The sequence below is a fragment of the Mustela nigripes genome, chromosome 12 (assembly GCF_022355385.1).
Source record: "Mustela nigripes isolate SB6536 chromosome 12, MUSNIG.SB6536, whole genome shotgun sequence".
In the NCBI taxonomy this organism is placed as follows: Eukaryota; Metazoa; Chordata; class Mammalia; order Carnivora; family Mustelidae; genus Mustela; species Mustela nigripes.
Window position 1 is genome coordinate 75,704,440 of NC_081568.1, and position 25,276 is coordinate 75,729,715.

Consider the following 25,276-nt stretch of genomic DNA (forward strand, 5'->3'; position numbering starts at 1 on the left):
AGAGAGATCACAAGCAGTCAGAGAGGCAGGCAGAGAGAGAGAGGAGGAAGCAGGCTCCCTGCCGAGCAGAGAGCCCGACGCGGGACTCGATCCCAGGACCCTGAGATCATGACCTGAGCCAAGGCAGCGGCTTAACCCACTGAGCCACCCAGGCGCCCCTAAAATCAACTCATTCTTAAAACCAGTACATAATCCTTTTATGTATGAACTATACCTCAGGGTAACTATACTTAAGAGGGGAAGTTTCTCACTGAAGAGGTATTCCAACTAAAAAGTGAAGATAGGATAGTATCACTTTTTTTTTTTTTTTTTTAGATTTTATTTATTTAGGGGAGAGAGCCCCTGCATGAGAGCTGGGGGAAGGGCAGAGAGAAGGGGAGAGAATCCCAAGCAGACTTCTCGCTAACCATGGAGCCCAAAGCAGGGCTTGGTTAGTCGCTTAACCAACTGGGCCACATAGGTGCTTTGGGATAGTACTACTTTTAATGAAGTCAGAGATCTAGGTAATGATCATCAGTAGCTGTTAAAATTACCGAAGAGCCAGCCAGAATTACGTACCCTCTAATGGAAGTACACACAACCTATTCTTGTCAAGAAACAACTTCAGATTGGGGATGGAAGAACATGTTAAATGACATCACAGGAATGCAATCCTATGAAACATAGTGAAATGTAGATGTAGGACATAGTAGGACTGGTGGACCAGTTTCTTTAACAGATTGCAGGGTGCCTGGGTGGCTCAGTTGGTTACATGTCTGACTCTTGATTTTGGCTCAGGTCATGATTTTGGGGTCATGGGATTGAGCCCTATGTTAAGACTATGCACTCAGCAGGGAAGGCTGCCTGAGATTCTCTCTCCCTCTGCCCCTCTCTCCAACATTCTAAAATAATATCTTTATAGATAGATGGGTAGTAAAGTGTGGGGAAAAGGAAGCAGAGTCTTAGTGAACATATGAAGCAGTATAGGATGTGGACTTTATTTGGTTCCTGGCTCTTTTAGCAACTGAGAAGGTTGTGAAATGGGTACCTGGTTGGTTTAGTCAGTAGAGCTTTTGAGTCTGGATCTCGGGGGTCTAAGGTCAAGCCCAACATTGGTTGTAGACATTACTTAAATACTATCTTAAAGTTGTGAAATGGGTAAATTTGGACATTTGTTTGCTATTAAGGAGTTGCTCTTGTCTTTTATGTGTTCATAATAGTTGTATTTTATAGAATAATCCTTTTTGAAATAATTTATGTTAGAGTAAAATAATGAGTGAAACAGCCAGTGTAGTTAGGGTTTCATGGAGAGCGTAGACCAAGGATACTTAGGAAACACAAAGGTAAAACTGAGCTGGCACATGGCAAGGGGGCAGGGATCTGGAGGGTTTGAACTGAATTTAAGCTATACCAGTGGAGTGAGTTTCCATTTAGGAAAGCTATGGTTTCAATCCTTTCTTGGTCACAGATTCAAGAAGTTCGTAAAAGCAGTGGACCATTTCTTCAGAAAAATTAATACCGTTTTACATTGTGTAATTAGTGTTTTATGGACCCGAAGTCACTCATGTGGACTCCTTGTTCTCGTAACTCCCAATCTCTATCTGCTAGGTCAGGGGCTGTAAGAACCTGTTTAAGAGCCTGTGATTTAGGGACGCCTGGGTGGCTCAGTTGGTTGGACGACTGCCTTCAGCTCAGGTCATGATCCTGGAGTCCTGGGATCGAGTCCCGCATCAGGCTCCCAGCTCCATGGGGAGTCTGCTTCTCTCTCTGACCTTCTCCTCATTAATGCTCTCACTGTCTCTCAAGTAAATAAATAAAATCTTTAAAAAAAAAAAAAAAAAAAAAGAGCCTGTGATTTAGGTCAAACTTTAGGGCCCAAACTCATGATCCCCAGATTGACAGTTGCATGTTTTACCACTGAGCCAACCTGATGTCCCTACGTAGAATGTATTACTTTCCTGTTTCCTATCTCAGACTTGAAACTCATAGTTATTAAAGGCTGATTCAGCTGCAGTGTTCTCTTTAGGGTCAAGATTATCTTCTTACTGGGTCACCTGAGTGGCCCAGTACACTTCTAGTCTATTAGAAGTGTAACACTGATTTTGGCTCAGGTCATGATCTCAGGGTTGTGAGATGTAGTCCAGTGTTAGGCTCGGTGCTAGATACAGAACCTGCTAAGATTCTCTCCCCTTCTGCAGGTCCCTCCCCCAAATCTCTGCTTTGTGACCTGCTGCAGCAGAAACGGGTTTGATAATGAGGCATTGTATTAGGTTTAAGCATTATCAAATTGCTGAGTCGTTTTTAACCTGTGGAAATGACTTTCACTGGTTCTTTCTGTAATTGCTAAATTGCCTCCATGCTGTACAGATTGAGTAATGTAGGTCACCCTATAGTTCCTTTATTTAAGCTTTCATCCGTTTCATTATTCTGATACTAGAGGAAAGGAGACAGTTCTTACAAAGCAGCCTTAGGACTGCAGAATGGAGTCACAGTGGTATCTGAAATAGTGAACAGCCTTTGCTTAGTTTATTTTCAAGGTCTGGATTGTCTCTCACTTTTAAGCTCATGTACCTTCTGTAAGAATTTGCTTTTACCTTTACTGTTTCTTCTTGCTATAGCATTTCTAATGTAACTGTTATACTTAAAATTAAGCCACCTTAGTAGCTTACTAAAAGTATCTTCAAAATGAAATATGGAGCAGAGCATCTTATTCTTCCTGGTAATTGATACATTGATAGAACACCTATGTACATGACTCTGAACTCAAGGAAATCATCAGGTGACAAGGGCCATTCTGTAAACTAAATGGCCTGTACCTTCAAGTCAGTATTCTATGTCTGGGTAGCTCATTTGGCTAAGTATCTGCCTTGGCTCAGGTCATGATCCCAGGGTCACGTAAGGAGCCTGCTTCTCCCTCTGCCTACTGCTTCTCCCGCTTGTGCTTGCTTTCTCTGACAAAATTGTAAAGGAACCATTCTTACTGAAAAGGACACAAATGCTCCCATGTGATTGTTTTCAAATATTTGAAAGGGCGGGGGGGGGGGGGGGATGTGCATGCCTAAGACCAGGGAGTAGGCAGAGAGATTTTAAGCAGACTCCTCACTTAGCGTGGAGTGTGCCAGTTGCGGGATTATCCCGCAACTCTGGAGATCGTGACCTGAGCCTAAAATCAAGAGTCAGATGTTTAACTGAGCCACCTGGGCACCCTGAAATGCCACTTGTGATTTCTGGTTACTGACTATTACGGGAAATGACCAGAGTGGCAAGGGTGTGATTTTAAGTGGGGGAAAACTACTTGGAAGAACCCAACAAGTAAATTATACTCATTGGTAGGAGTGAAGAAGGTAGATCTGGATGTACATTGACAGTGGCTAAAATTTATTGACTTTTTTTGTTTAGGCAAGTCTAAGAAGCACATTTATTCTAACTGGAAAGACTACTTAGGAAGGAAAACCATCAGTTCCTTTTGGGCCCTGTCAGGGCAGTTGTCACCACAAAAGGGAGACTATACCTCAAGAAAGACTTTTGCCTTTCAAAGTTGTTTGTACCATTTAGAATTTTTACTGTTAGGTACCTGAAATGCTGCTCTGTTTGCTACACATGGAGTAGCTTGAGATTGTATCTCTGAGTGCCTTTCCAAGCAGCTCTTTTACCTGATGCCAAAGATGGACCTTTAATAAAAAACTACTAGTTCTTACCTGGGGTGCTTTAGAAGTCCTTGAGGGGCTTATTATCACAAAGATTGGGAGACTCTCGAGACATTCAGTGGGCAAACACTGACCAGAGATACTAAATAAGTAACTTCCAACATGCTATTAGATAATCTTTCACAAAGAATTGCACATCCCACAAGGTTCCCAAGTGTTCACATAACTGAAAACTTGAGCCTAAAATTTATTTTTCATATGAATCTCCAGAAATGTTTACATGGGTGTTAAGGAACACTTAATTTTTCAGGAATGTAATACTTGTGTAAACAATCTCCTTCACATTAGAGCACTATATTGACTTAATTATACATCAATTTCATTTTTTGAAAATGAAAGGAGGCATTACATCTGATGGGGTCTAAGGCCATGTTCTTGACTGACAGATTCCTTTGGGCATGGTATATGACAGTAATTCGCAAAAAGGGGGGGGGGGAGGAGACTGTTGGAAAACTTTTGGTAAATAATTCTTCACACTTAACTAATATAGGAAAGATAGTCACCCTTCTGCTTCTGAAGGTGTCAGCATTTAACCAGAACTGTATCAGAGAGTATGGGACAAGGCAACTCATTCAGGATTAAACAGGAGAAATGTAGAAAGAGTCCAATCCTGATTGATTGTCCTTGGTAATAGTATTTCATTATACTAGCCCTTCCAAATCCTGAATTTTGGCCAGTGTTAGAAACCTGAGTGACTTTTTAGGTCAGGGAATTGGGAAGTAGGATTCATGTCCTATTCCTGAAGCTAAATCTCCAGAGCATCACTCCTCAAAAACAAGAGATCAAGATGCTTTTTGTATTTATTAAAAAAAAAAAAAAAAACAAAAAAAATCAAAAAAAAAAAAAAAAAAAAAAAAAAAAAAAAAAAAAAAAAAAATCAACAAGGACACAAGTGCCAGTCACAGAACAGAAGATAGCTAGAAAAATATGCCTTAGGGAAGTTAAGGAACCCTATTTTAAAGCTGTATATTCCAGCTATTTTTCCATTGATATAGTTACTCCTGCCCTACCTCCCAACGTGACACAGCTGGCTTGCCTTGCAAAGCCTCAGTTAAAGAACACCTTGTTAGGTATGTAACAGGCTGGTGTAGTAGTTCTCAGTTAACTAGAAGGATCCCATCCCCGTATGATCTCATTCCAGGTCTATGGCTGACTACCTTCATTATTATGTTTCGAGGTAGTTTCACCTCTTGAAAATATGGGTACTAAAGCACAAAACATTGTTTCAATAATTATCCATAAATCATCCTCCCTCCCCACCCTTTACATGCTGCTGAAAAAATGAGAGAGTACTATGAACTTTGTATGGTTGAAATTCTCATTAATTATCATTAGCTAATTCTCACTAAATTTACATATTAAGGAAATTATATATAGAATACTGCAAAAACACAGTAAAAGACTGAAGTTTGCCCATTTCTGCTCAGGAAATCCCTTCACTCCCAAGCGTCGTATTTTGACTCCAGAGTTTATTGTTACTACTGTTTTTCCTCCTTTTGATCTTCCTTTTGTTCCCCAGTGCCAGAACTTCCAGAGCCTTCTCGCTCAGATGCCATCTGTTAAAATATTTAAGAGCAAGTCATTCAGTATTAAGTCTGACAGTTTGTACTTTGATAAACTAAAAAAATGGAGGAGGCATATCTAGCCTATTCCACTCTCCCTCCCTCCTTGTACATTATTGGTGGTTTCTGTGCAGCCCTCCTTCTGACTGCTATCACCCTCCCTCCAAATGCAGAGTCAAGAATGCAAGAGTATTTCCAACTCCAGTACTCCCAGTTCCAATAAAATGGCCACGTACACTGCCATCAGTAACAACAGTAATCAATAGTTCTATTAAGATCAAGTTAGGGATGTGCCCTTCAGCCCTTGTACCTTTTTGTATGCCATTTCGAAGAGCTTCAGTGATGCCTGCTGAAGGGAAGATGCTGCCTGCCTTATGTTTTCTCCTGTTTCGCTGTCTTTCCGAGCCAGAAGTTCCCTCATTTTGGAAATCTCTTCTTTTAGCTTATTGCACTTAAAAACAAAACCAAAAAACCAAACTCTTTTTCTGGGTTTCTTATCCCATTTTATGTAGCAGTAATAGAAACATTAAGAAATTCCTATCACCATAGAGGATTCATCTTTAAGTTTTTTTTTAAACTCATCTTTAGAATTATATCTCCATTTCCTTATTTATAAAATGGTCCCAAATCAAAGTTTTTGTGAAAAATGGGAATAAAAAGCCTTGAGAAACAAAAAATATCACTGAATTCTTATCAAGACTCACGGAGAAAAACTTAAAATGGTGCTTGGGTGGCTCAGTTGGTTAAGCATCTGCCTTTGGCTGTTGGGAGTCCCACGGTCCTCGGAATGAGCCACACATTGGGCTCCTTGCTTAGCAGGGAGTCTGCTTCTCCTTTTCCCTCTGCTCTTACCCCCTGCTTGTGCTTGGTCTCTCTCAAATACACAGAATCTTAAAAAACCAAAAAATCCCACTTCACTGCCATTGGTGACAATGCCTAACTTCATTAACTATTTTAAAAGAGGACTCACTTCATCAGCAGGCAATTGGTCCTTGAATTCTTCCATTTTTGTTTCTGTGTCATGAATAATTCCTTCAGCCATATTAACAGCTTCAACTCGTTCCTAATAAAAATCAGAAATTTAGTATGAAGACTTCCCAATCAAGCAATTGGTTGAATGTCCCCACCAAGCTAGACAACATGCTTAAGTGATGCATATAGTTACAGAGTAAAAAAAAAAAACAAAACCAAGTTATTGTGGTCTGAAAGAGTCTAGGATGTCTGTAAGTGATTACAGCTGGACTGGAGAACATAAGAATTCTGATACCGAAAGACTGAGCATAAGAAAGGGATTCTACACAAAAGTTATGAGCAAAGAGAGGAAAAATAGATTCATGTATCCATATTCCCCCTTTCACTTCCCAACTGCAAGAGCAGAAAGTAGTTACCTTCTTTCGCCGGTCTTCTTCCGCATACTTTTCTGCATTTTTAACCATATTTTCAATATCATCTTTGCTTAACCCACCGGAAGACTGGATCACGACTATAGTGAGAAAGAAAGGCATCTTATTATTATTTAGGTAAAAATATCTGCTTATTCTATTAAGAAAAAGAATACACCTGTACAGAGTAACCAATTTTGATATGTAATAAAAAGAATACTCTTGTCCTTATAATATAAAAAGGAGGGGCCTGGGTGGTTCAGTGGGTTAAGCCTCTGCCTTTGGCTCAGGTCATGATCCCAGGGTCCTGGGATTGAGCCCCACATTGGGCTCTCTGCTCAGCAGGGAGCCTGATTCTCCCTCTCTGCCTGCCTCTTTGCCTACTTGTGATCTGTGTCTGTCAAATAAATAAAATCTTAAAAAAAAAAAAAAAAGGAAACCAAGGGTCTTGAAATAACATAGATTAACCGACTTGCCTGCCTACCAACACTTCACTGATCCAGAAGCCCAGTGCCTGCCTATTTGAGGTAATAAACACCATACCTGTTTAATGTAATCTGCCAACCAAGGAGAAAAGGAACAAAGAGGATTCATCCTCCACTAAGGGTGGGGGTAAAGCTATGTACAACATAGAAGATCTGTTTCTCAAACAAAGGAACTTCAAGGTCCCTTGCCTCACTCTTACAGTTGGATAAATAAAAACACTTACTCTGCTGCTCACGTCCTGTACCCTTATCTTTTGCTGAAACATGTACAATCCCATTGGCATCAATGTCAAATGTAACTTCAATCTGAGGGACTCCACGAGGGGCTGGGGGAATTCCAATCTAAATAAATAAATATACGGAGTTAAGTTCCTCTCATGAGAGGTCCAGTGTTCTATTTCCAAATCTATATAGTCTTACTTGTTCCTAGGAAGAACAAATAAAATGTATAAAAAAACACAAATTCATAATAAGGGTGGTAATTTCATTGCTACCTGAAATAGCTTCGTGACAGCAAGTAGCCATCATGGCTTTATGTACCTGAGGACCAGTGAATGAGAGGAAAAATCTCCATCACTGTTCATTTCACCAAGAACCAATAACAGTGCTGAACAGGAGCCAATATCAAAAGGTCTTAAATAGTAATTGGAGATTTTTCCTAACTTTGTTATATTTTCCTGGCTCTTGTGTTCATCAATTTCTTAATGAAGTTCCTAAGACATCAGATAACAAGCAACACTTTCAGGTAAAAATCAAAGTCAAGGTAACACAGACTAGGTCCCCGTGTGTTTTAACAGTTTTTTGTGGTATCATTAAGGATTAAAATGTAGTCTAACTGTATGGAAAGAGAATGACGAGTACAGTATCCAGGATTCCTGATACCTACCAAAGTAAACTGTCCAAGAAGTTTGTTGTCTCCAGCCATCTCTCTCTCACCCTGACACACTTTAATCTCCACTTGAGTCTGACCATCAGCAGCTGTAGAAAACACCTAGGAACAAAGAAACTCCCTGGGTTGGCAATCTGAATGGGTTGCTTCCCTTATATAAAGTGCAAACCAAAGAAAGAAACACATCTCAACACTTCAGAATCCCAATCCACACCACGTTCAGAATAAAGACTTATTTATGTCTTTGCAGGGAACTGGAGGAGGAGTAGCACAAAGAGTGTACAACAGCTATTGTTTCAGCTAAGCAAATACACTATACAAAGATACATTAGTAAACGGCCTCAAAAGGAGCTAATAAAGTGAGATGCTGAAACATGCTCATCTGAAGAAACAGGTCACAGACATTTTATTTATGCTTAGTCACGCAAAGTCACCATAGTTCTCTTCAGTGATGTGTTGGCAATATATCACTGAACAAAAAGCCATATCCATTTAGTATTAACAGCTTTTCAGAAAAACATCAAAACTGGGAAAGGCGGGAAATAATTCTTAATCTAAGGTTGAGCAAGCCACTGTCCAAGTAGCCTTGCTTGCTATCTAAGGAACCCCATCATACACCCACAAAACAAGTACGTTCTCTTAATCTTGGCCATGTCCTCCTCTTTACTGCCTTTCAGAACAGACGAGTACAGGGAATTTAGTCCCAAATGATGAGGCTCCTTTTTGCAAAGTTACTTAAATCCCCTGAAGAAGAAGATTGATACCCTCCCTCTAATCACTGCTGGCTGACATGTAAAGAAAATTTTTTCAGGAACAACAGAAGAGAACAGAACACAAGATTCTTAACACTCACATTCAACTAGTATGGACTTCCAAGACAAAAATGAAGTTTTCTAATAAAAGCTCACATAAGGAGGATGCAGTCACGTCCCTCACAGACCCTCGTATCTCTGGGACAATGGAGGAGTAGGTGATTCTTACCTGGCTTTTCTTGGTTGGGATAGTGGTGTTTCTGTTGATAAGTTTGGTAAAAACACCTCCCAGAGTCTCAATACCCAGAGACAAGGGAGTGACATCGAGGAGCAGCACATCTGTGACATCACCAGCTAACACACCTCCCTGAATGGCAGCTCCAATGGCCACAGCCTCATCAGGGTTTACAGCTTTGCTTGGGGCTCGGCCAAAGAGATCCTGTACAGTCTGCTGAACCTAAGCCATCAAAAATAAATAAATAAATAAATAATAAAAGAGTCTGTCACTAACTACTAAGGATAACTACCCAAGAAGGGAAGAGTGTATCCCAAAATCACAGCAAATCTTAGGACAGTCTGCTTCAAAGAGTATTTATTCAAGTTACTATTTCATATGAGTTTTTCTCAATGACTTCAATGTATCAAGTGGGAAATACTCAAATACTTTACTTGACTATCATTCCTAAGCCCTTATAAGATATGGGAAGAATCGGTGTGCCTAGGTGGCTCAGTGGGTTAAAGCCTCTGCCTTCGGCTCAGGTCATGATCCCAAGGTCCTGGGATCAAGCCCTGCGTCGGGCTCTCTGTTCAGCGGGGAGCCTGCTTCTTCCTCTCTCTCTGCCTACTTGTGATCTCTGTCTGTCAAATAATTAAAAAAAAAATCTTGGAAAGAAAGATATGAGAAAAATCTACGTTTTGTTACTGGGTTTCCCATACAACAGTTTAAATTAGAAACAGAGGGTAAAGCGGTGCCTCGATGGCACAGTTGGTTTAGCATCGAACTCTTGATTTTCCTCAGACTCTTGGTTTTGGTTCAGGTCAAGACCTTAGGGTTCTGGGATCAGCTGCATTGGGCTCTGCACTTGGTGCAGAGTCTGCTTGTCCCTCTCCCTCTGTTCCTCCCACAGCTCATGTGCTCACTCTCTCAAAAAATAAAATCTTCAAAAGAAAAAAAAAGCAACAGAGGGTGCATGGGGTGAATGGGTGGCTCAACTCATTAAGTGTCCAACTCTTGATCTCAGAACAGGTCTTGATCTCAGGTTCATGAGTTCCAGTCCAGTGTTGAGCTCCATGCGAAGCATGGATTTACTTAAAAAACAAACCACCACCAGAAACAGAGGGTGTAAGACATCAAGATTTAGTTAGTCTAATTCCTCTTCTACAGACCAACTTACAAGCAGTAGTGGTTAATTCAGTAATTCAACACTGGTGCTAATGTGAAGCATGTTCTTCCTGCTTCTTTTATTAATGGTAGGAAAAAGTGCTACTTAAATAGCATCTGGGATAATTTGTTAACCTAAAGATCTCTTCCTGATTCAAAGCTTCTTTTTCTCCAAATTTATTCTGTGCATATTCTCCAAAGCCCAGGAACAACAAAGGAAAATTTCTATCAAGGCCCATGAAAATTCTAATCAAGCTACAGCCAAGAATTGCATCTTCAACAGGTTCTGTGCTCAGTCATTCGTTTTCCACACACCTGTCTTATCAGAATGATGTGTTGATAAAATGCATCACTGCACAAATCCTTGTTGAAAAGATGCAGCCAGAAGCCCAAACACCATGGTAGGGAGACATTCCTGTCCAAAACTGCCCCTAGAGCTAGACAATACCAAGGTTTTAAGCTATCTCTGATGTCAAACTTTGTTTCATTTCTAAAAATACTCCCCAAAATGAAGTTCAGGATCCTCCATGCTACCACCCCAAAGATATCCGATCCTTCCCAATCCTTTTCCTGATACCTTTAATTTAAAAAGAGGCTGGGGCACCTGGGTATTAAGTGTCTGCCTTTGGTTCAGGTCATGATCCCAGGGTCCTGGGACTGAACCCCACATAGGGCTCCGGGCTCAGCAAGAAGCCTTCTTCTTCCTCTCCCTGCTTGTGTTCCCTCTCTCTCTGTCCAAAAGAGTCTAAAAAAGAACTCTAGTGAGAGAAGAAACTCATTGCCCTTTCAGGTCACTGTGGCAGGAAAGCCACATATTCATGTCCTTACACAAACCATTTGTCCAGAGAAGACATTATGTGCTTGCCCTGTCTGCTTTTCCATGCCAAAGATTCCATGGATCCATACCTTGGGCATCCTAGTCATGCCACCAACAAGAATCACTTCTCCGATGTCACTCTTGCTGACCTCTGCATCTTGCATGGCTTTCTGGCATGGGGCAATGGTTCTCCTGATTAGATCAGTGACAATCCCTTCGAACTGAGCACGAGTCAGCTTCATATTCAAATGCTTGGGTCCAGAAGCATCCATCGTAAGATATGGCAAATTAATGTCGGTCTGCAAAGAAAGCAAGGAGAGCAATAGTTGTAATGTTTCTTTATATATTTCAATTAAAATAAGACCATACTCCCCCTTAGAAGACTTCCAAAGTTATAGGGACAGAGAGACCCACTTTAAATGAATGGCCACCAAAGACAATGAGTCCTTAAGATTCAAGCTCTTCTCTTCCCAGAGGCAAAAAATTTAGAATCTATAATGAACAAAGAAGAATGTAGGGATGCTGGGGCGCCTGGGTGGCTCAGTGCATTAAGCCGCTGCCTTTGGCTCAGGTCATGATCTCAGGGTCCTGGGATCGAGTCCCGCATCGGGCTCTCTGCTCAGCAGGGAGCCTGCTTCCCTCTCTCTCTCTCTGCCTGCCTTTCCATCTACTTGTGATTTCTCTCTGTCAAATAAATAAATAAAATCTTTAAAAAAAAAAAATAAGAATGTAGGGATGCTTGGGTGGCTCAGTGAAGTGTCTGCCTTCAGCTCAGGTCAGGATCCCAGAATTCTGGGATCTTGCTCAGCATGGAGCATGCTTCTTCTCTGCCTGCTGCTCCTCCTGCTTATACTCTTGCGTGCTCTCTGTTGCAAATAAATAAAATCTTAAACAAAAAGAAACAAAAAACAGTGAAGAATTTAAGAGCAGGGAAAATCCCCACATAGAAAATGAAAAAATGTCCTCCCACTAAACATGCGTTAGGAGTCACACTACTGTTTTCAGTCACCAAGTTTTCTAAAACTCAATGTGTGTATACACAATAAAGTCAAAGGCATGCTTTGAACCAAATAACTTGCCCCAAGCCAGGGATTTCGGAGTTTCAGAAGATGGTAAGAAAGCTACAACAAAAATGCTAAAGGTAACTCTGAAGACTGACTTGACTGCCATCACCTTCATGGTAAGTAGCAAACACTGCTATAACCATAGCAAGTAATAGCCATTATTTAATAAACCCCAAATCCTAGGAAGGCCTAGATTCAGAATATTTAGACTAACAAAACTCACTAATCATGCTGAAACACATGTCCTATGGTAGAACCTCAGGAACAAAATTACTTTCCGCCCCCTTCCAATTTCACATCAAAGCAACGCCAACAGGAAAAAGACTAAGAAGGAACAAATCCTTAACCATCTCTCATCAGGTAAACTACCCTAGGCATTTAAATGCTCAATAGCCAGACTTAAAACATACATCCCTTCTATAAAAGAGTGATCCTGAGTACTGCTAAAGAACACCATGGACAATTTCTTCTTTCTTTGCAAAATTTTAATAAAACCAAATCAGAAAATAAAAATTAATGATATAAACATACCCAACAGTACTTTCTGTATTTGTGCTGTTTAATTCAGCAGCCACTAGCCACACATGGCTGATCACTTGAAATACAGGCAGTACAACTGACAAATGGAATTCTAAAATTTAATTTAAAAAATCCTCACACGGACATTTTTTTTTTTTTTAAAGATTTTATTTATTTATTTGACAGAGATCACAAGTAGGCAGAGAAAGAGAGGAGGAAGCAGGCTCCCTACTGAGCAGAGAGCCCAATGCGGGGCTCGAGCCCAGGACCCTGAGATCATGACCTGAGTCAAAGGCAGAGGCCTTAACCCACTAAGCCACCCAGGCGCCCCTCACATGGACATTATTAATGTAGTTCTCTCTATGCTATATGTTGACAATTTGAACTCCAGGACTCTCAACCCTCTAAAACCAGTCTGTGACCAAGTTTTGTCCCTTGTCTCTCAAAAATTCAACAGTTTCTCACACTCTAGTCCAGGTCCACATTAGCTTCCCAAGGTTCTCCCACTCAAGCTGCCTCTGCCACAGGAACTCTCCTAACCCAGAACAATTCTTTACTCCACTTCTGCCACTGCACTTGTCATAAGCCACATCTGACATTACTGCCCCTAAATTTTCACAGGGGTGACTGGCTGGGTCAGGGGGCAGTGTGTGCGACTCTTGATCTCATGAGTTTAAGCCCCATGTTGGGTGTAGAGATCTCCCAAAAAAAGTTTTCACTGGTTTATACTCACTCTTGTCAGGACAGACCCAAATCCCAAACCTATAAAGCCTCTATTCTCATATTCCACTTTCTTAGCATGCCTGCTCTCAAACTACTAGCCCTTTCTCAGGTCTTTACCCCAGAGCCTTGTTATTTACTTGACCTTTTATCCTTCTCTTATGAACATCTTTCAGAAACTCCCCTTTTTAGGTCAAACACCTTTATCAGGTTTCTCTTAGAATTATAAATGTAACTTTGCTTTTTTACTACATTAACTTTTTTATTTAAAGGTTTTGAGAGAGAGAGAATAAGTGTACATGTACACACAAGCAGGGGGAGAGAGAGAAGAAGACTCCCCACTAAGCAGGGAGCCCAATTCGGGGCTTGATCCCAGAAGCCTGGTATCATGACCTGAGCTGAAGGCAGATGCTTAACTGACTGAGCCACCCATGTGCCCCAATAACTTAATTCAGACTACTACTTAAGACACGTCCTAACCATGTATCAATTTAGAAATCCTCATAACTCTAAGGGAGAAAGCACTATTGTCCTCATGTTAGAGATAAAAGAACAGAAATGTTAAATAATTTATTAAGGCCACACAGCTATTAAGTATTGAAAAAGGACTCGAATCCCATCATTCTGTCTACAGGGCCACTTATTTGACAGAGATATCACAATTAGGCAGAGAGGCAAGCAGAGAGAGAGAGAGAGAGAGAGAGAGAGAGAGAGAGAGAAAAGCAGGCTCCCCACCAAGCAGAGCACTCAATGCGGGGCTCGATCCCAGGACCCTGAGATCATGACCCGAGCTGAAGGCAGAGGCTTAACCCACTGAGCCACCTAGGTCCCCCCACAGGGCCACTCTTAATCACATTACTTCTGGCTTGACTAGTTATTAATACAATGTCCTAATTTTATCTTTGGGGTGCCTGGGTGGCTCAGTTGGTTGTGCATCTGACTCTTGATTTTGGCTCGTGATCTCAGTCCTGGAATGGAGCCCTGCACGGGCTCAGCGGGAAATCTGCTTGGGTGGAATCTGCTCTACCCCTACCCTGCAACGTGCTCTCTAAATAAATCAATCTTAAAAAAACAAAACAAAACAAAACACCTCTATACCACACTGTAAACCTCATGAAGGTGACGCTTCTAGAAATTCATTCTACTAATCTCTAGTTAAACATGCACAAACATTAATATGCAAGAATGCTCAACACAGGGGTGCCTGGGTGGCTCAGTGGGTTAAAGCCTCTGCCTTCAGCTCAGGTCATGGTTCCAGGGTTCTGGGATCGAGGCCCGCATCGGGCTCTCTGTTCGGCGGGGAGCCTGCTTCCTCCTCTCTCTATGCCTGCCTCTCTGCCTACTTGTGATCTCTGTCTGTCAAATAAATAAATAAAATATTAAAAAAAAAAAAAAAAAAAAGAGTGCTTAACACACTCTGCTTTACCAGCAAAATGTTAGAAAAAACAATCCAAATGCTTATCAGTAAGAATCACACTAAAAACCAACCTGTACCTCCAAAGCAGTGTTGTGTATTCCAACTCTAATCCTAACCATCACATTGCAAAGTTCTGCCACTCTGTATGACAGCAGGGACAAAGCACACCGTAATTATGGATGACTCTGTACTTTGTCACTCTTCATAGCTACTTTAAAAAACTTTTTAAAAATCCACATCTGGGGGGGTGGGGGACCGAAACAGAAAACTGGGTTTCCCCCCACTAGATGACCCAATGTATATGATCAAATTAACAACTAAAGTAGTCACGGGTTAAGGTTTTCCTGCTGCCACCAGAGATCCCAGAAACAGATCTCCTGCCTTCCATTTTGTTGCCTCTCTGACCCAGATCTAACATGCTTTATATAGTTGTTCTTAGTGGTTATGGCAAACTAAAGCTTCACCTCTTGAGAAGGACTGGACACCACATGCTGACCCCTTCTATAGGCGCTGAGCAACTCTGATGCTAAAAGAAAAGTACACAAGTATCTATATCCCAGCCTTCAGCCAGGTTTCATAGCTCACTTTCTGGATTGCTGATCCAAATAATTAAACCAGACAATTAAGAGACTCACCTGAAGGGCTATCTGAAATGAAGACAATAGCAGTTCTTAGAGAGTCCTATTATTTCTAGGCCAGTGATTCTAATTTTGTATGCTACTAGTCTAGATCTTAAAATCAGTACCTTTAAGGCAAATAAAATGTATTCAATGTAATTCAGATCATTATTATGTTTTGGCTCTGATATAGAAAACCTCTTATTTGGGTGGTTAACAAATTCTGGCTCATCCTTAAAGTACTGCTCCTTTGTTCATGGAGGGCTTTTACACCAACCAGCAAAGTATAAAAAGATCAGACGGACATCATGCAAATTAGAACACAGAATTCAAATAAATTAAGGCTGAAAACATCAAAACTGTTGGGATTTTTCCACATCCCACCTGCACAGATGAGGAGAGTTCACACTTAGCTTTCTCAGCAGCTTCCCGAACCCTCTGAAGTGCCATGTTGTCTTTGGTTAAATCAACCCCCGTCTACAAAATGAGAACACAAAATACTAGCATTAGCGAGCTGATAAATACTATTTTATGATACAGTGATAATGTTAACAACATAAAACAGACCCATCCTTTAATAAATAAGCATGAATCACTTACCGCCTTAAAAATCTGTAAGGAAAAGAAACCTTATTCTGTAAAGGCTATCTGTGCCTGGATCCAAATCGGTTCTTTCCAATCACTGGGTTCTGGCTCAAGACAGGAGTCCCCAGAATTTCTCTGCCAATATTATACACAGTACCATATCCTTCTTAATCTGTTTATTCCCAAGCTGAAGCTACAATAATCAGAGTATTTCATTCCACTCATGAAATGAAATGCAAATGCAAATGAACTGAAATTCAATTGTTTCAGCGTTGTAGTCAATGTTCTATTAAGGTCAAAGAGTCATAAAGCAAACAGCCATGTGGATAAAGAAAATTCTCAACATTCCAATGTCTACATAGTAACTATACTGGGAACCAACCTCTCTTTTGAATTCCTTCACAATGTGTCGTAGCAAGGCCTGGTCAAAGTCCTCACCACCTAAGAACGTATCTCCATTGGTGGACTTCACCTCAAATACACCTTTCTGAATCTCCAGGATAGAAATATCAAAAGTTCCACCACCTAAATCATATACAGCAATGCTAGAAAGAAAAAAAGAAGACCTTATGGAACATGTGCCACTAAAGTATTAATTTTAATAACTAAACCAACATAAACTTGATGATTTCCCCTCAAGAGTAATACTGAAACTGGATAACTGCCTATATGACAGGTATTTTACTACATGGCCCTTATAGCTATTTATAAATACAGAGATGAATTACGTTTTTAAAGGCAAAATTGACAGGACTCCATCACCTGTTTTTTTTCTTTCTTTTTTTTTTTTAAAGCAGTCTCAGCAACCAACTTGGGCTTGAATTCATAATCCTGAGATCAAGAGTGACATGGTCTACCCGACTGGGCCAGCCAGATATCCCCAAACACTATTTTAAATAAATACTTGACAATATGAATACCCCCCCCCAAAAGACTACAACCCAGTACTTTCATGGTTCCATGAATGAGTTTACTACACAAACTTACATTTTGTCTTCTGATTTGTCTAGACCGTAGGCCAGAGCAGCAGCTGTGGGTTCATTAATTACTCGAAGCACATTTAGTCCAGATATCTGGCCAGCATCCTTAGTGGCCTAAAGGAAAAGAAAAAAGCATTTTCCACCGTGTGTCCTAAGTATAAAGTATTTCCTGAACAGGAAAACCAACTGAACTCACCTGTCTCTGAGAGTCATTGAAATAAGCTGGAACAGTGATCACAGCATTTTTTGCTGTATGCCCCAAGTAATTTTCTGGAAAAGAATTAAAGAATGAAAACAATCCTGAGACTCTGTCAGATGAAACAGTTAAGAGAATTACTCATGTAGGCTAACAACTTGTGTTATCCTCTTAAAGCCACAGACAACTCATAAGTTTCTTCGCATCTGACCTAACACCAAGAGAAAGCTCGCAGAAAACATTCCAATTAAAGATAGTGGTTGAAAACCCAGTATCTCACCTTTAACATTATAGTGAAGATTCCCCAGCTATAATAACCTATTCTTAGACTTAAAACAGCCACTAGTTTCTCCAAATGGGAAGTTTTAAATTTTACTTAGCAGAGCTTAAAGATTAATGTGTAGTCTTCTGTCTTTCAATACAGAATACCACCCCTCTATCCTGAAAAAGCTAAACCACCATTAGGAAAACTCTGAAGATAAATTCATTATGTGGGAATGTGTGAGGAGGAACAGTGCCATTTCTAGGTTTTCTGTCTAACAACCACCACAGACTCATCCAAGGGACATCGAGGTATGTAAGTGAAAAACCATCCAGTTCTTCACACTTTCCCAGATAGGAACTAAATATTCTCACCTGCAGTCTCTTTCATCTTCATCAACACGAACGCTCCAATTTGACTTGGAGAATAGAGTTTTCCATGAGCTTCAACCCAGGCATCTCCATTGGAGGCACGGACAATTTTAAAGGGCACATTTTTACTGAAAGACACAAAAATTGCATTTGAAAAAATGTGCCTGTACAACCTACCATGACAAGGCTACCATATACCATGAATGCCCATCCTCCATCCCAAGAGATCCATGGCCAACAAACAAAAACTTGGCAGGAATCCATTTAATGAAAACCTTTAGAAAGTAACCATTAACACGTAAAAACATCCTGGTGAAACCTGAACATTATTTCCTGCTGAACAAAAGATCTGTGCTGCTGCTCTGGCAATGGTTAGAGAGTTATCTAATGACCCAGCAAGTCCATTACTAGGTATCTACTTGAGAGAAATTAAAACTGATCCTTACAAAAGCCTGTACACAGATGTTTATGGCAGTATTCTTTCTTTCAAGTTCTTTTTAGTAATCTCTCCACCCAACATGGAGTTTGAACCCAATACCCACAGAGCAAGAGTCATATGTTGTTTTAACTGAGCTAACCTAGCATCCCTACGGTAGTACTCATAATAGCTCCATATATCCATTAACTGACTAACGGATAAACAAAAGTAGTATACGCTTGCCCCTAAACATGGGTTCTAAATGCACTGGTCCACCTATATGCAGATATTTTTGGGTAAATATAATGCTACAAAAATAGTTCCTCCTCCTTAGGACTTTTTAACTTTCTTTTTACTCTAACATACTTTATAACATACAAAATGGGTGTTAATTGGACTATGTTAGTTATCTGTAAGGTTTCTGATTAACAGCAGGCTATTAGTAGCTAACTTTCTGGGTAGTCAAAATTTATATATGGATGTTCAACTGGATGAAGGCTCAGCACTACAATCCCATACTGTTTAAGGGTCAACAGTATATCCATACAAAGGAATAATATCTGGCCATAAAAAGGAATGAAATACTGATACATGCTATAACCATGGACAAACCTTGGAAATCCTAGGTGATTAGCACACGATGAAGCCCGTGCCACTATGTACCTTGCCTCTCTCTACCTGGTGTACCAAAGATACACCAATTTATGTCATCCAGAAATGACTAGCTAAATCTTCCCATCGTGTCAGTACATAGCAAAGACCTATTATGTGAAGGCAAAAGAATTTTTTTTTTTTTTGAAGGAAATACCCTTTTGGTAGGTGCAGGACATGCCTCCACAGACAACGTATAAAAATATCAGAAGATGCTCTAAGAAACTTGCTGCAAAAATTTTTTTGTGTGGCCTCTGGGAGTTAATTATGCTTTTCCCATTACTCACATATCTTTCTGTACTTCAGGATCATCATATCGCCGGCCAATGAGACGCTTGGTGGCATAGAATGTGTTGTTTGGGTTGGTGACAGCCTGTCGCTTGGCCGGCATGCCAACAAGTCGCTCACCATCTGCTGTAAAGGCCACAACTGAAGGGGTGGTTCTGGCACCTTCAGCATTTTCTAACACCTAAAACTCCCAAAGACAGAGAGAGAATGAGGTTCCACTCACTACCACCAGTCTCTTTTATCAATCATTTTAAGACAAAACACCTCCCTTATCGTGAAACAAATGTTCAAGAACAGTACTAATGGGCATGCTTTCTGCTCTGTGAATGCTGACATAGTAACCACTATGTCAGGTACATGTTTAAAGTATTTTTACTTTTTAAAAAAAATGTATTACACACACACACACACACACACACACACACTCAGCTGAGTGCAGAACCAATGTGGGGCTCGATAGCACAACCCTAACACCATGACCTGAGCTGAAATCAAGAGCTGGACATTTAACCAAATGAGTCACCTAGGTGCCCCTAAAGTATCTATCTTTAGTCCTTTACTTTGAAACAAGTGATAACTAAAAACAAAAAAATGAAAAAATAAATAGAAATCAAATCTTTCACAGTAGGATCCTGGAACAAGGTACACTTTCTGCCAGTATAGGGAATTAAATCTACTTCTAGGGGCAACTGGGTGGCTCAGTCAGTTAAGTGTCTGCCTCTGGCTCAGATCATGATCTTGGGGTTCTGAGTTTGAACCCCATGTCTGGCTCCCTCCTCAGTGGGAAGTCTGCTTCTACCTCTCCCTCTGCAGCTCCTCCTGCTTATGCTCTGTCAAATAAATAAAATCTTAAAAAATAAAAATAAAAAAATCTACTACTAAATTTTTTCATGCTGCCTCCTAGTCTCAGGCATTTAAAAAAAAAACCTGGGACGCCTGGGTGGCTCAGTTGGTTAAGCAGCTGCCTTCGGCTCAGGTCATGATCCCAGCGTCCTGGGATCGAGTCCCACATCGGGCTCCTTGCTTGGCAGGGAGCCTGCTTCTCCCTCTGCCTCTGCCTGCCATTCTGTCTGCCTGTGCTCGCTCTCTTTCCCTCTCTCTGACAAATAAATAAAATCTTTAAAAAAAAAAAAAAAAAAACCTGCTGGGCGCCTGGGTGGCTCAGTTGGTTAAGCAACTGCTTTCGGCTCAGGTCATGGTCCTGGAGTCCCGGAATCGAGTCCCGCATCGGGCTCCCAGCTCCATGGGGAGTCTGCTTTCTCCCTCTGACCTTCTCGCCTCTCATGCTCTCTCTCACTGTCTCTCTCTCAACTAAATAAATAAAATCTTTAAGGTCCCTCCCTGTATCACAGCAAGAGTTCCTAAGATGCAGCCTACACGTTACGTGGCGCTTCACTTGCTTCTAAACTCTTCCTGCACCTCCGTGGTTCAACGGACTTATAGAAATGCATGACTCAGATAACAGAAATAATCCAAAGAGCAAGTCATCCAAACTGGTCCTAATGGTAACCTAAGTAGTTCTACCTCTAACGGCAGGACATAATTAAATCCTGGAATTGCACCTTGCAATTAAGAACCAAGGTTCACCTCAAGAATTCTTAAAAACAGGGGCGCCTGGGTGGCTCAGTGGGTTAAGCCGCTGCCTTCGGCTCAGGTCATGATCTCAGGGTCCTGGGATCGAGTCCCGCATCGGTCTCTCTGCTCAGCGGGGAGCCTGCTTCCCTCTCTCTCTGTCTGCCTCTCTGCCTACTTGTGATTCTCTCTGTCAAATAAATAAATAAAATCTTAAAAAAAAAAAAAAAAAAGAATTCTTAAAAACAGCTTTAAGAATGTCCCTTATCAGAACGCCTGGGTGGCTCAGTTGGTTAAGCAGCTGCCTTCGGCTCAGGTCATGATCCCAGTATCCTGGGATCGAGTCCCACATCAGGCTCCTTGCTCCGCAGGGAGCCTGCTTCTCCCTCTGACTCTTCCTTCCACTGTCTGCCTGTGCTCGCTCTCACTCTCTCTCTCTCTGACAAATAAATAAATAAAATCTTTAAAAAAAAAAAAAAAAAGAATGTCCCTTATCAGGATGCCTGGGTGGCTCAGTTGGTTAAGCGTCTGCTTTGGGCTCATGATCCCAAGATCCTGGGATCTAGTCCCACATTGGGCTCCTTGCTCAGCGGGGGGCTTGAATCTCCTTCTGCCGTTGACCCTGCTTGTGCTCTCTCCCCTCTGACTAATAAGTAAAATCTAAAAAGTCCCTCATCTAAGCCGAAGGACACAGAATTCCAGACTGGGTATTAACTACTACTACTATATGATCCAGAGCTTCCAAACATGCTCACCTTTGCTTGTTTACCTTCCATAACCGCCACACAGGAGTTGGTAGTGCCCAAATCAATACCAACAACTGCTCCCTTGATTGCTTCTGATCTAAAAGACATTTAAAATAACGCTATGGTTAATGTTTTCGTAATAGTGGTCTCCAGAACGGTTGCAGGGATACACAAGAACTTGTGCGTAAATAGTTGTGCATTAAATAATCTGTAACTTCTAAGAAATGTGTCACTTTTTTCTTCAAGGAAGAGTTAAGCACAAGTTTAGAGACCACCACTCTAGGATTTAATATTTATTACCTCTCAGAGGAAACGAAGTTATACTTACGCATAGTCCCGCCTTGAAACAATTCTAAAAGCTTCATGACTAAGGCCATTCCAGCCATCCTTTTAAAAAAAAAAAAAAAAGAAAGAAAGAAAGATAAAAATGCATCAACAAATATGAAAACTTGAGCCTGTTCCCATTATTCTTCTGAAGAACACAAAGTCTAAACCTTCATTCTGGTAACCATAACCTGAAAAGATCAAATCTTATATATAAAAGGTATTGTGGTACTTAAATAGAAGAAAATTTAATTGATTATGAATTTTCCAAATAAGATGGAACCCCCCCACACACATAAAATCGTCTTCAATTATAATGGGGTTTCTCAACTTAGCACTACTGATTTTCAAACCTTGGCACTGCTGACTTATGAACCAAATTTTTGTTGCAAGCGGCTGTTCCGTGCATTGTAGGATGTTTAACAGCATCCTTGGCCTCTACTGCTAGAAGCCAGTCGGCCCCCAAAATTTTTAAAAATTATGTCCAGACATCACCGCAGGAGGCAAAATTGTTCCCGGTTGAGAATCACTGCCTTACAAAACGCTACCCAGACACTTCTCAATTTCATACTCAGCAACAGTGTACAGGTATCTAGACCCTACTAGGTGTGCTGGCAGCTGTAAGTTGCTCAGAGACATTTCCTAACCTAGCACCTTAAGGGGACCAGGACTGGCAATCCTGGAGAGTCGTTTAGAAAAGAATTTCGGGAGTGGCCTCAAACCAGGATTAAACCTAATCACAGGATACTCGCAAGCCTTTTTTAAAACGCCATGGTGAGTGCAAAGAGGAGACCAGGTCCTGTTCTCCGAAGACATGTTCAGTCTTACACAGTAAGCAACTACTATTCCATGGCCATTTCCTGATTTTATTTTTCCTGAAATAACAAGAAAGGACAATCTTACGCCAAAAATTTTTGAGAGAACTACAGACCAATGTTCCTAAGAAAGAAAATCTGTGCTTGGCTTTGACTTTTCTAAGATACTTTCCTTTTTTCTTTTCACCCTAATAACGGGGTCTTCGAGCACACATTTTAAAGGAGGCGAAGAATCACCCTTCGACTTGTAGATTTAAACGAAACCCACAACAGCTGTTCCCTCCCAACTAAAACTGCGTCCCTCGCCCCCAAGGCCAAAACCGTGTCAACAGCCACTGAAAGGACCGTCAGAAACACTATCCGCTACTTCCTAGAATAAAACTATACTCTTTTAAGAGGTGTGACTCAGCAGAACCTGAAACATGGAAGCACAATCCTGAGTTAGACCTTGCAACGGCAGCACTGATTAATGAAGGCTGGTTATCTTCTTCCCACCACCCTGATCTGTGCCGGAGAATTCTGTGCCTGAAGGGCGAGGCCTGCAGCATGAGGTCAAGGCCGTGAGCCCCTCGGAGAAGGCCCAGCTATTCCCTACCTTGTGGCGCGCGGCTGTGGGGCCCCGGGAGGTTGCGGCGCCGACAAGACGAGCAGCCGCTGCTCGGCTGGCACTTATCATGGCGCTAGATGGTGGAAGTACGAAGCGGCAAACGCGTTCGGACGGCTAAGTGCTGCGCGGCGCCCCAGCGGTAGCGCTTCTGGAAACCTCCAACCACGTGGGGTCGGGGGGGCGGGGGTTAGTTGCTGCGGCCTAGAGGACCACTCTCTCGCTGAGGCGCTACTCGTGTTGCCTGACCAGAGAGTATGTGACAGCCACTCCCGGAGTTAGGACGTATGGCCATTAGGCATCGCAGCACGATGTCTGGAAAAATTGTGTCCTTTTGTTTCGGCTGCAACAGGTCTGGGCTCAGTGAGCGGCGAGGGAGCTAAGCGAGGTATAAAGGCATCACTTTGGATAGCCCCGGTCCTCAGCGGCAGGAAAGACAAGGTCACACGGATAAATTACGAACCGATTACAGTGTCCTTGCGTCAGTTGCGTGAGAGGAGGGGCCTGCCGCGCCTGCGCAACTTGTATCCCCTTGCGCACTTAAGGCGCATGTGCACAGGGAGCGGCGGAAACCGGGGGTGGAATCTAACTGCAGCACTCATTGGACGTCCCAGCGCACGTGAGTTTGGCCGGCTTGTAGCCCGGGGCGAGACCCGGCGCTTACACGCCCCTGAGCGTTGACGTTTTTCTCGCTCCAGTTTCTGGAGAAGGGAGCCATCTTGCTCTGGGCCTTTGTTCAGTGAAAATTCTTGGCTCAGAATGTTTGTTGCTCTGCTCTCTTGTTCGTCATTTGGTTGCCTGGTGTGGTAATTTGAACTGCACCTGGGTGTGCAGACCTCGGACGAATTCATGCTGTTTATCACAAGGATCTCTGGGTTCTAACTACTAAAGCAGCCTTTCCTTCATAGTTTGTTGGGTTGAGTTAGGCTAATTGTCGTGCAGACCCCCAAGAGGAAAAATATTTGTGCTGAGGCTCCTAGCCACCCCTCGCTGCCCTGTGCTGGGCTTCCCTGAAGCTCCTCAGGCCCATCTCGAACCTTGTGCCGGTTTCCAGGGGCTGAGGCTGTGTGACCGCTTTAGGTTTTTCAAATAGAGTTCGCTGATGAAACATATATGTACTGGAGTGCCTACCACGTGTCAGACACGATTTTAAGTGGTAGGAGTACAGTGAAAGCAAAACGTGAATTCACTGGTGAGATGACAGTGAGATTGTGCTTGATTTTGAAGGTGAAGCAGTGCTGTTTTGAAAGAGAGATGCTCTGCTCTTAAGTGATCATGACTGTGTGAGGCATTCTGAACGAAATGGGGGAAGTTTGGGATGGAAAGAAGGTAACTAGAGTTTGCATTGTGAGGGGTTGGAAGTGGGAGTAAGAAAATAAATGTCGGGCGCTTGGGTGGTTCAGTGGGTTAAGCCGCTGCCTTCAGCTCAGGTCATGATCTCAGGGTCCTGGGATCAAGTCCCACATCGGGCTCTCTGCTCAGCAGGGAGCCTGCTTCCCTTCCTCTCTCTGCCTGCCTCTCTGCCTACTTGTGATCTCTCTCTGTCAAATAAATAAATAAATAAATAAATAAATATCTTTAAAATTTTTTTTAAAAATTAAAAAAAAAAAAAGAATAAATGTCAAACATAATGTTGGTTGCAGGTGAAATTCTAAAAACAAAACAAAAAAAATTAACCCCACACTCTTACCTAAGTCTTATCTCTTATTTATTATTCTAACTAGTCTGCTTATGTTCTATCATTTCTTTTGTTTTTTAATTCCCTCAGACGTAGACTTTTATGAGGCCATCGAAGTTACAGGCTAATGACCGCTATTTGTAGAGATTTATATTTTAAAACAATGTACTGATGGAAAAAGACGTAGAGAGGAACGACAAATAGTATTAAACATTGAAGCAAAATGTTATGGAAATGGATAATTGTACATTCTTGTGTTGTATATGGCAGGGAGGGAAGAGTTTGAGTGGAATAATTGGCATACATATATTCTCAGTTCCTTCTTTTCTCAACTGGTTCTCTTAAGAGTCTTTTTTTTTTCTCTTGTTGCATACACCTGAAATCCACGAAGTATTAATCAAAAGAATCCTGGAATCAAATAGTGTTAGCTACAGTATGTCTGGAACCGAGATTCTGTGGATGATAGAGGTTCCTGGTTGTTTTCTCCAGGAGCCT

At 41.6% G+C, this 25,276-nt stretch overlaps 2 protein-coding genes and 1 non-coding gene across 3 annotated transcripts in view; 1 reads left to right on the top strand and 2 right to left on the bottom strand.

Moving 5' to 3' along the window:
* Positions 1 to 3,843: 3,843 nt before the first annotated feature.
* On the bottom strand, positions 3,844 to 23,286 carry HSPA9 (heat shock protein family A (Hsp70) member 9). The gene is made up of 17 exons (XM_059417671.1): positions 23,095 to 23,286; positions 21,689 to 21,747; positions 21,370 to 21,457; positions 19,042 to 19,223; positions 17,689 to 17,813; positions 17,053 to 17,126; positions 16,864 to 16,970; positions 16,259 to 16,421; positions 15,676 to 15,768; positions 11,044 to 11,253; positions 8,986 to 9,213; positions 8,002 to 8,106; positions 7,340 to 7,457; positions 6,637 to 6,731; positions 6,219 to 6,311; positions 5,559 to 5,699; positions 3,844 to 5,242 (listed from the first exon to the last, which is right to left on the bottom strand). Exons 1-17 carry the CDS (start codon positions 23,173 to 23,175, stop codon positions 5,165 to 5,167), a joined length of 2,040 nt encoding a protein of 679 aa, XP_059273654.1. The 5' UTR covers positions 23,176 to 23,286; the 3' UTR covers positions 3,844 to 5,164.
* On the bottom strand, positions 10,425 to 10,495 carry LOC132029011 (small nucleolar RNA SNORD63). Its single transcript, XR_009407650.1, has one exon. It is a non-coding gene; the product is annotated as a small nucleolar RNA SNORD63 (small nucleolar RNA).
* A 367-nt stretch (positions 23,287 to 23,653) lies between the features above and the next one.
* CTNNA1 (catenin alpha 1) overlaps positions 23,654 to 25,276 on the top strand; it is a 313,017-nt gene continuing 311,394 nt past the window's right edge. The window contains exon 1 of the mRNA XM_059417668.1: positions 23,654 to 23,722. The gene's annotated coding sequence lies outside the window, so the exon portion shown is untranslated. The remainder of the gene's footprint in view (positions 23,723 to 25,276) is intronic.

What these genes read in the sequence shown, in the direction of transcription:
- HSPA9 (XM_059417671.1), bottom strand. Translation starts at nt 23,175, where the DNA reads ATGATAAGTGCCAGCCGAGCAGCGGCTGCTCGTCTTGTCGGCGCCGCA. An exon ending in GAAGATGAAAGAGACTGCAG is followed by an intron (nt 17,127 to 17,688) that starts GTGAGAATATTT and finishes ATTCTTTTCCAG; the next exon opens with AAAATTACTTGGGGCATACA. An exon ending in TCGAAATGGCATACAAAAAG is followed by an intron (nt 5,243 to 5,558) that starts GTACAAGGGCTG and finishes ATATTTTAACAG; the next exon opens with ATGGCATCTGAGCGAGAAGG.